This window comes from Panthera uncia, unplaced genomic scaffold, assembly GCF_023721935.1.
Source record: "Panthera uncia isolate 11264 unplaced genomic scaffold, Puncia_PCG_1.0 HiC_scaffold_2315, whole genome shotgun sequence".
Lineage (NCBI taxonomy): Eukaryota > Metazoa > Chordata > Mammalia > Carnivora > Felidae > Panthera > Panthera uncia.
The window spans coordinates 356-10,501 of record NW_026059037.1 but is presented as its reverse complement, the minus strand read 5'-3'; the positions used below and the strand labels follow the sequence as shown (position 1 = coordinate 10,501).

Below are 10,146 nucleotides of genomic sequence, written 5' to 3'. Positions count from 1 at the left end.
AATAAATTATAGAAAAAAAAAGAAATTTAGGGAACGGGTGCCTGGGTGGCTCAGTTGGTTAAGCATCAGACTTTGGGCTCAGGTCATGACCTCACCATCTGTAGCCTGCTTCAGATTCTGTCTCCCTCTCTCTCTCTGCTCCTCCCCTGCCTGTGCTCTCTCTCTCTCTCTCCCAAAAATAAATAAACATTAAAAAAAGAAAGAAAGAAATTTAGGGAAACAAGAACTATTCAAAAAGGCTGAATCAACCATGAACTGGAGTAGTCAGTAACTGCTCAGACATCTTAAAAGATACAACCTTGTTTTGGAAGCCTGAGGCAAGAGGACTGTGCTTTCAGGATAACCTACATCTGGTAGCAGAATTAACCCACACTGGCCTAACAGCTGGGGGACGGGGGGAGGGGGGGGGGCAGCGTGGGGAGGGAGTGAATAGAGCAAAAGAGAAACAGAAATTTCTGCTACATTCAAATACATGTTCGTTTTTTTACCATTTCAACCCATTCTCAAACAAAACTTGATCAGCCCCAGGTCCAGCATTTAACAAGAGTGCTGAATGAATACCTGAAAAACTTCACTGAATAAAAAGTCAATCTGGCCACATAGCCACCACAAACAGCAGTACTAAGAGGTCATGGACATACCACAAACAACCTGATAGAAAATACTACAAAAAAAATGTATCACTCAGATCCAGAGTCTGTTCTCTCAGTGTCAGGATGCTGACCATACATATTATTTTCTTAACCATCCTCCCGCCTTTGTACTAGCAAAAACAGCCTCTCTGGGTCATGTTCCCAGTCTTGACTCCTCACGGGTTATAAACTTGGCAAAGGCATCCCAACTCGGTGCTCTAAATCCCAGGGCCCCAGTTTCAACTAGCAACTTTGATGCTACAGACCACCTTCAATCACCTTGCATCCACAAAGCATTTTTTTTTTAAGTAGGCTCCATGCCCAATGTGGGGCCTGAACTCATGACTGAGTTGAAGAGTCACATGCTCTACTGACTGAGCCAGCCAGGTGCCCCTCACAAAGCATATTTTTAAGAAATGTTTAGTAATGTTCACTTCATTTCTAGGCTATTTACAAATAAGTAAAAGGCATATTAAAGCTTATTTTTCATCTCTTAGGAACTCCTGGACAAGACCCTGCACACTTACCAGCAGAGGGACAGATGACCCATAATTATTTTACTGTTTTTTTAGAACCATAACTGTTTTAGAAAACAATTACTAGAATTTAGGAGGCAAAGAATCAAATTCCTCTTTTTAACCCAGATTTGTCTCCATTTATAATTTCTTCCTAATTCCTGACATAGTGGTTAACTTGAAGAGAGAGGATTCCTAGGCAATAAATACATACTCAGAATATACTATCAGACTCTAATATTACAAACTCCCCCCTACTTCATGAGTAAAAATAATTACAACTCAAATGCCTTACCATCCTTGTTAACAGCAGTGACTTTGGCTGGGTAAAAACGACAATCAGACCAGCAAGCAAGGACCTGCTCGTTTATTTGAAATTCCTAAAAAACATTAAAAAAGACAAAAAAACAAAAAACAAAAAAAACCTGTTACCAATCCAATTTCATAGGACACACACAGTACCAGATTTCATAAGAGAAGCTGGATTGACAATAGTGGGAAGGGGAGATGGCTACTGAGACAGAGGCACTGGGAGTCACAACAAAAGGGTTAGACACAAGACTTTTCCTATCCTAGGAGGTCTGGGCAAGCATAGCACAGCACTGATGATAGTCCCTGCTCTGTCCCTGAGCCCAGGACCACTAAAAACACACCCAGTATACAAGTTAGAAGGAGGGAAGCCACCTCATCTTTAGGGGAGCAGCATTCATGCCAACCACACTTTTAAAGGATCTTTTGCCAAAGGAAGCACCCATTCAACTTTAATATTTCATACTGTTTTTCCAGCAAACAGTTTGCATTAATACAGTTTATAGAATGAATATTGAGCAATCAAACTGAACAACATAAAACAATAAATGGCAGGGGCAGGGAGGAGGGGAGAGGAGTGGTAGAACAACACACACAGAAAACAAGAGTTCAAGTTTCCTGGCCAGGGCTAAAATGAAAAACAGAATCCAGGGCTGAGGCAGATCCAAAGGCAGCATGAGTTCTACAGATGTCTCAATGCTTGTTTAAAAAACTCAAAACTTAGGGCGCCTGGCTGGCTTAGTCGGTGGAACATGTGACTCCTGATCTCAGGGTTGTGAGTTCAATCCCCATATTGGGTAGAGGGATTACTTAAAAAACTAAAATAAAATCTTTAAAAAATTCTTATAAATATTTAAAAAATTAAAACCTCAAAACGAATACTTCATCCTTCATTCTGAAATCAGTAAAAGCTCCAGGTATAGTGATAATAGGAAAAAGGAATATAGTCCAATTCCAAGTGTTTAAGACCTTTAAAAGACCTTGAAATGAGGCTCCACAGGGAATGATTGCTTAATAAATGGTCATACAACAAACCAGTTTAATAAATGATCTAAAATGGGGGGCGCCTGGGTGGCTCAGTTGGCTAAGCGTCTGACTCTTGATTTCAGCTCAGGTTATGATCTCCATTTCATGAGACTGAGCCCCCCATTGGGCTCCACACTGATAGCACGGAGCCGCTTGGGATTCTCTCTCTCCTTTCCTCTCTGCCTCTCTCCTGCTCACACCTCTCTTAGAAATAAACAAACGTTTAAAAAAAGATATTTATGGGGCACCTAGGTGGCTCAGTCGGTTAAGCGTCCAACTTCAACTGAGGTCATAATCTCACAGTTCGTGGGTTGGAGCCCTGTGTCGAGCTCTGTGCTAACAGCTCAGAACCTGGAGCCTGCTTCAGATTCTGTGTCTCCCTCTCTCTCTGCCCCTCCCCCACTTGCACATGTGTGTGGGGGGGGGTGCACACGCTCTCTCTCTCTCTCTCTCTCAAAAATGAATAAACATTAAAATATAATAATAATTTTAAAAAATAAATAAAAAATAAAAGATATTTATAAGGGCATCTGGGTGACTCAGTCAGTTAAGCATCCAACTTTAGCTCAGGTCATGATCTCACAGTCCGTGAGGTCAAGCCACGCGTTGGGCTCTGTGCTGACAGCTCAGAGCCTGGAGCCTGCTTTGGATTCTGTGTCTCCCTCCCTCTCTCTCTCTCTCTCTCTCTCTCAAAAATAAATAAACATTAAAAAAAAATTTAGAGATATTTATAAATAAATAAATAATCAATCTAAAGGGATACAGTGGTATAAAAGAAAGAGATAAGGTCCCCATGCATCCTCAATGTTTCTCTCAATGACCTGTCACATCAATCACATCATGGAGACAATTGACAACTAGGATTCTTCAAGAACCCCAGGTGCCATGGGGATCTCAGAGTTGTAACTACAGACCTAAATAAGGATTGGTCCCCAGCTGCTACTGACTTTCACACTGAACATCAAAGGCTGGAACATAAAATACCCAATGGCTGACCCAGCTCATTACAGATCTGATACTCACAGAAGATCCTTCCTCTTCATGTAAGCCCTCTTTCCTCAGCTGTATTTTCTCTAAAGGGCGTAAATAAGGACTGTCCCAGCAGAACCACTCATCATAACGATGGTTCCAACGCTTGAAATGGATGAGTACTTTTCCTTCTTCGTAGTCAATGTCTTCTATGTGAGCTGGATACCTGAGTCAGAAAAAAAAGTCAAATGCCTTTAATACCCACCGAAAATATCCAAAACAGTACTCTTCCAAACCTCTTCCCAAAGGACTAGATTACCAAAGCCTACCATGTAAAGGCTCGTGCAATTGTGTTAAATCACAAATTATGGAGGCTAACAGACTTGGGGTTCAAATCCCAACCTGGATATTCCTTAGTTTATGAACTATTAACCTGACCTTTCAGACCTGAGTTCTGTCATGTAGAGTGGAGGAAGGATACCCAGCACAGTGGGTTATAAGGCAAGTTAAACAAGTTGACATACACACAAGACCAAAACACAAAGGAGGCAGGAAGCAAACATTTAACTTGATTACACTTTACATATGCCAATAAATTAGAATGACCATGCAACCCAGATTGTATTAGATAGCTTCAATTTAAGAATTTTGTAATCCATATAGTAGCATACCATGCAGCTGTTAAAAAAAAAAAATCCTATGTTATGATACGGAAAGCTCTCTCAAGATGAACTATTGAATGAAAAGAACAAGGTGCAGGACATTGTGTAAACAACTGTTTATTTTCTTTAAGATGAAAAAGTATATTCATATATGTTTAACTATGCATAAAAATATCTTACATAAGAAACTAACAATGGTTACATAAAGAAGTACGGTCACTTCAAAAGATGGGCTCTTTCAATCTCCATTTCTTCTAGACTGAGAGTTGGAAAAACCAACTGCATTTCCCTGACTCCCCAACAATTGGCAGTCAAGGTCATGGAGACCTATGGGTTTAGAGGCAACTGTAGTGGCCAAACCCCAGGGCTCCAGTGAAGGACCTCTCAAACTTTCATGGAATGCAAATCATCAGAGGATCCTGTTGAAATGTAGATTTTGATTCAGCAGATGAAGTTAGGGCCTAAGAGCTTTAAACAATCTGGTGATACTGATGTACTGGTCTGCATAAGCAAGGATCTAATGTCTAGTTACCAGCTTCTTAAGTATCAAGCAGCAGTGTTGAGGGTGGTGGTGGCAGTGGGCCAGTGGCAGCAGTAACTTCCTGACCTCCAGAACACAGCTCCGGGCTGGGTCCTTCAAATTGATACTTAAGGGCAGCAACCTTGAGTCCCACTCCTCCAACCCTTCCAACAATTTTCTAAGTACCCAATTTCTTGTGTTAAATCCTTTTGTGGTTAAAGTATCCAAAGTGGTTTTGTTTCCAGCACTGAAACCTAACTGACACAACAGGGGAACTGAGTATTGGGGGAGGGGAGGGACAAAAGTGGGAGACAGAATTTTTGTAGCATGCCTTTTAATATTTTTTTTTCAACCATATTATTATACTGCTCATTCCAAAAATAAATGGTTAAAAATAAATAATATTGTTCCTTAAATACACTTGTATTAATCAGATTGCTATTCTAGATTGAGAAAGTTTAGATTCTACCTGCCTGCCTTATATCCAGCACCTAGTACCCCGCTATCCTAACAAACATGTGCTACCTAAATAAACAGGCCTGCTTCCTTCTGTCTGAATACTATGTCCTCTTCAATCCTACACCAGTAACCTCTAAGGCAGTTTGTTTGCCGTTAACCTATCACAGTAGGTTGCAGACACTGGGCATTCAATAAATGTTCAGCAAATGAATTCTGCTCTCCCTAGTCTTCCCAAAGGTCAAGTGTCCTGTCAATTCTTCAGTCCCAAAGCTCCAGACTCCAGCTACCCATTCCAATTTCAGTCACTCTCCAAGTTCAGGCTCCCATCACTTCATGTGGGTATTTTTCACACAGGACTGATAAAATTCTGAATGGTACTAAACATACATCAATTCCCCAAAAAATGTTAACAGAATAAACAGCCCTGAACCTAGTCTCCCTACTCTGATACAACTGACATACAGCTGCTACAAACAGAAGATATCTTGACAGCAGACCAGCTAACTATACAATGTGATGAACTGTGAAATACAACTGTAGAAAACAAAAGGATTCCCTAAATCTATTCCTCTCCATAAAGCAGAGAGAAGGACATGGACATCTCAATCATATTCCTTTTGCCCTCTCATCTGTACAGCCTACCAGAGACTAGGGAGCGTCCCTAAAATAACACAAGCTGGCCTAACGCACTCCTATTCAAAAGCTCTTGCTTTAATGGTTTACTATCTCTAGCAGTAGTTTTCAAACACAAGGCTTTGGACCAATGCATGGAATTAATTTCTCACAGAACTAAATTTATTTAATTTGCAGAACTTTTCTTTATACTAAAATCACATTCTTTCTAAATTTTTGGTGTGTAAATATACTTTTTAAATTAAAACAGTGGTAACTGTTGGTCTCTTACTAATATTATGTAGCCATTTAAAAGAGTATGTCAGCCTTCTATGTACTGATTTTAAGAGATCTCTAAGAAAAGTGGGGAAAAAACCCAACAACTAAAGGTGCAAAGTGTACTGAATGCACTACCATTTATTTGGGAGAGGAGAGAGAGCCAATACATTCATACCTGTTTTTAAATGCGTGGGCTATCTCTGGAAGGATGATCAAGCAACCCGGTTTGCCTCTTGGGAAGGGAACTGGATAGTTAAGGAACTGGAGAGGAAGTATGAGACTTATTTTATTCAATATATATCTTTTTGTATGTTTTGAATGTTGTACCGTGAGCATGTACCAACTATAAAGAGTATATAACTAAATACTTATTTTAAATATCCTTATTTGGCAAAATAAAAAGTGCAACCTCAGGACAAATCCCAAATTATTTTGAATTTGGTCAGTACCTTCTAAAAGTCTGGTAAGTCCAGATCCACAGATCAACTCCAAATTCCTAGGCTAGCAACTCCAATGCACATGCTCGGGAGCCTGAAGAAGGTCTTCTAGGCCCTTGGCTACTCTAAAGCCCTTCCTTGCTCAAAAAACTTTACAGGGCACAGGCATCCTACTGTCTGCAGTACATAAACTACATAAACCTCACCAAGAGGATCAATAGTAACAACGGGGTCAACAAGGTTTCCTAAGGAGAAGGCAGTTTTCCCCTACTTTTCTAAAGTGTGACAAGGATGAGAGGCACTCACTGAGAATGGGGAAACCCAACTGCATTTCAAAGAACAGAGAAGACTTGGTGGATCAAAATTGCTGGTTGCCTTGGAAACAGCTCAGCTTCATCAGTCAACAGAACTTTATTAAGTGACTTTGACCTGCCCAGTCAATTCCAGGTCTTGAAAGGGATTATAAGACGTAAGTGTTCTGGCTCCTGTCCTTGAGGAGAATCAGACACATGAACCAATTAAGTTTTAACACTATTAAGTGAAACTACATGAAATTACTGATAATCAACTACTTTTTACCTACAAAACAGTAATTGTACTAGTGCAACTTAAATATCTGGATAACCACAGGGGGAGCTAGAGAAGATGTGACAAGGTTAACAAAAGAGAAGTTGTGAACAGACAGTGTATAGACAGGAAAGAGGAGCAAGAATTTCCTGCTTCAACATGTAACTAACAGTCACTGATGAGACTCTAGTTTACAAAGTAACACTGCAGCTGGGAGTCACATTTCTAATGGAAATATTAGCCAGAAAGGAACAGATATTGAACACTAAACTGATAACAAAAGTTAGCTCTAGGGAAGGTCGAACAGGTATTAGAAATGGTCAAGAGACTTTTGCCTGTAGTTTGAATTTTTACAAAGATTTAGTTACATAATACTTGTGCATATAAAAATAAATACCTTTAAATTAAAAGTTTTGAGTATTTAATGGGCAGATTATCAACCAACAGCTTTGTGGTTATTGGATTTATATGTATGCTGCTTGGCACATCCACAAAATAGAATATGATGCAGCTATAAAACAAAAGACAGAAAGTGAGAAACCATACCCTATGAATTGATACAGAAAGATTTCCAAGACAAATTAACTTTAAAAAAGGCAAGCTACAGGGGGACCTGGGTGGCTCAATCGGTTAAGCCTCCAACTCTTGATTTCAGCCCAGGTCGTGATTTCATGGCTCATGGGATCTAGCCCCACAGAGCCTGCATGCTGATGGCACACTGCATGCTGATGGCAGCACAGAGCCTGCTTGGGATTCTCTCTCTTCCCCTCTATCTGTCCCTCTCCTGCTCAAATGTACATGCACTCTCTGGCTCTCAAAATCAAATTAAAAAAAAAAAAAAAAAAAAAAAAAGGCAAGCTACTGAATAGTGCATATCTTATAATACTTTCTGTGTTACGTTGTGTATTTAAATAAAGAAACACTGGTAGGATGGACAGAAACTAATAAACTGGTTACCTATAGAGAACAGAGCAGGTATAGGATGAAGAAGTAGAAGCAGCACTCTCACTGTATACTTTCTTATTCTGTTTTGATTTCTGAACCTACTCAAACTCTCACTAATGGATTATCAATTAATTGCCTTGCATTTCACAGGTAGACTACCATATCCTATCCAAATTATGATTATAATAATTTGTATTATCAGTATAATACTGATACTACCATTTATTTTTCTTGCATTATGACACTGATTAGTGCTTCTAAGATGATGTTGAAAATTAGCAGATAGTTGGCATCCTTCTCTTTTAATGAAAATATCTCCAATGTTTCATCATTAAGTGTGAAGTCTGTAGAGTTTTCTAATTAATGCCTTTAATGTGAAGTTTTCCTCATACTTACTTACCAAGGATTCAAGAATAAATTTTGACCAAATGTCCATCAATGGATGAATGGATAAAGATGTGGTATGTATATATGTGTACACACACACACACACACACACACACACACAAAACGCAGTATTACTCGGCAATCAAAAAGAATGAAATCTTGCCATTTGCAACTGCATTGACGAAACTAGAGTATTATGCTAAGAGAAATTAGTCAGAGGAAGACAAATATCATATGACTTCACTCATAAGAGGACTTTAAGATACAAAACAGATAAACATAAGAGAAGTGAAGCAAAAATAATATAAAAACAGGGAGGGGGACAAAACATAAGAGACTCTTAAATATGGAGAACAGAAGGTTACTGGAGGGGTTGTGGGAAGGGGGTGGGCTAAATGCGTAAGGGGCATTAAGGAATCTACTCCTGAAATCACTGTTGCACTATATGCTCACTAACTTGGATGTAAATTTAAAAAATACATTTTTTAAAAAAGAATAAATTTTGAGACTTCTCAGTCTTTGTCAAGATGATTGTACAACTTTTCTCTTTTACTCTATGAATAAAATGAAATAACAGATTTCCTAAGTTTATCATTACCCTATAAAATAAATCATATTTGGTTGTGTGTGCCATTCATTTAGTAAGTGTCTATTGGGAGTTCTAGTATTTTACTGACAAGTTTTGTGTCTATTTTATAAGTAGGACTTGTCCAAGTTTCCTTGTATTATGTCCTTCCTGCCCAATTTCAGGATTAGGCTATGCTAAGCTCAAAGAAAGGACTTGAAAGCTTGATTTCATTTTCTATGAAACTGCCTAGTCTGAGACTTTTTCACAAGACAATTCTTTATCGACCTTTTCCATCACTTCTATGATTATTAATCCGGTCATGCTTTCTACCTCTTCTTGAGTTAATTTTGCCTAAGAGAGTTTGAAATGATCATCGGATATAATTTAATTGTTCAATAGTTTTCCTTTAAAGAAAAGGCTCAGAAGACTCAATAAAAACATTTCAGACTCAAGTCACAAACAGGATTTTTAATTTTTTTTTTTTTAATGTTTATTTACTTTTGAGACAATGCGAGAGACAGAGTGCAAGCAGCAGAGGGGCAGACACAGAATCTGAAGCGGGCTCCAGGCTCTGAGCTATCAGCCCAGAGCCCGACGTGGGGCTCGAACTCACGAACCATGAGACCATGACCTGAGCCGAAGTCGGACTCTCAACTGACTGAGCCACTCAGGCGCCCCACAAACAGGATTTTTAAATGGCAAATACGAACACTAGATGCTAAGCACTTTATAAGGCAGAAATTATGCCCTATCAATTCCATTATTCAACATACATTCCTAAATTTGTATTCTGAGACAAACAGCTAGGTTGTGGAGATACAAAATAGATGACCAAGCATTAGGGCTTCTATAGTGCCAAGGGCCCAAAAAGAAGTATGGTGGGCTCCTCTGCCTCCCTACAAAGAGACCAAGAATATTCTTGATCTCTGGAAGGAAAAGAGTAAAGTAGTAATAAGCCTAGAATTATCTGGCCTACCTATACCTATACCCTATAACCAGAACCAGACAGAAGAAAGACAGTATTTCTTATAGCATACCTGGGCTGGAGACTGAGTTTCTACATGCTCTCCCCTACCCCTCTTCTAAAGCACCTGAGTGGACCCTTCTTTTTTTATTTTTCTTTTCTTGTAAGGATTTTTTATTTTTATGTAATCTACACCCAATGCCTATGCATTCAATAAATGTTCATCAAATGTACTTTTTAAAAATATTTTATTTTTGAACAATCCACACTCAACACAGGGCTCGAACTCACAGCC

General features: G+C 39.0%; 1 protein-coding gene across 1 annotated transcript; it reads right to left on the bottom strand.

Moving 5' to 3' along the window:
* Nucleotides 1–438: 438 nt before the first annotated feature.
* LOC125917731 (PHD finger protein 20-like) lies at nt 439–7,144 on the bottom strand. The gene is made up of 3 exons (XM_049623848.1): nt 6,159–7,144; nt 3,506–3,677; nt 439–1,527 (listed from the first exon to the last, which is right to left on the bottom strand). The coding sequence occupies exons 1-3, from the start codon at nt 6,317–6,319 to the stop codon at nt 1,423–1,425; spliced, it is 438 nt and encodes a 145-aa protein (XP_049479805.1). The 5' UTR covers nt 6,320–7,144; the 3' UTR covers nt 439–1,422.
* Between the last annotated feature and the right edge of the window lie 3,002 nt (nt 7,145–10,146).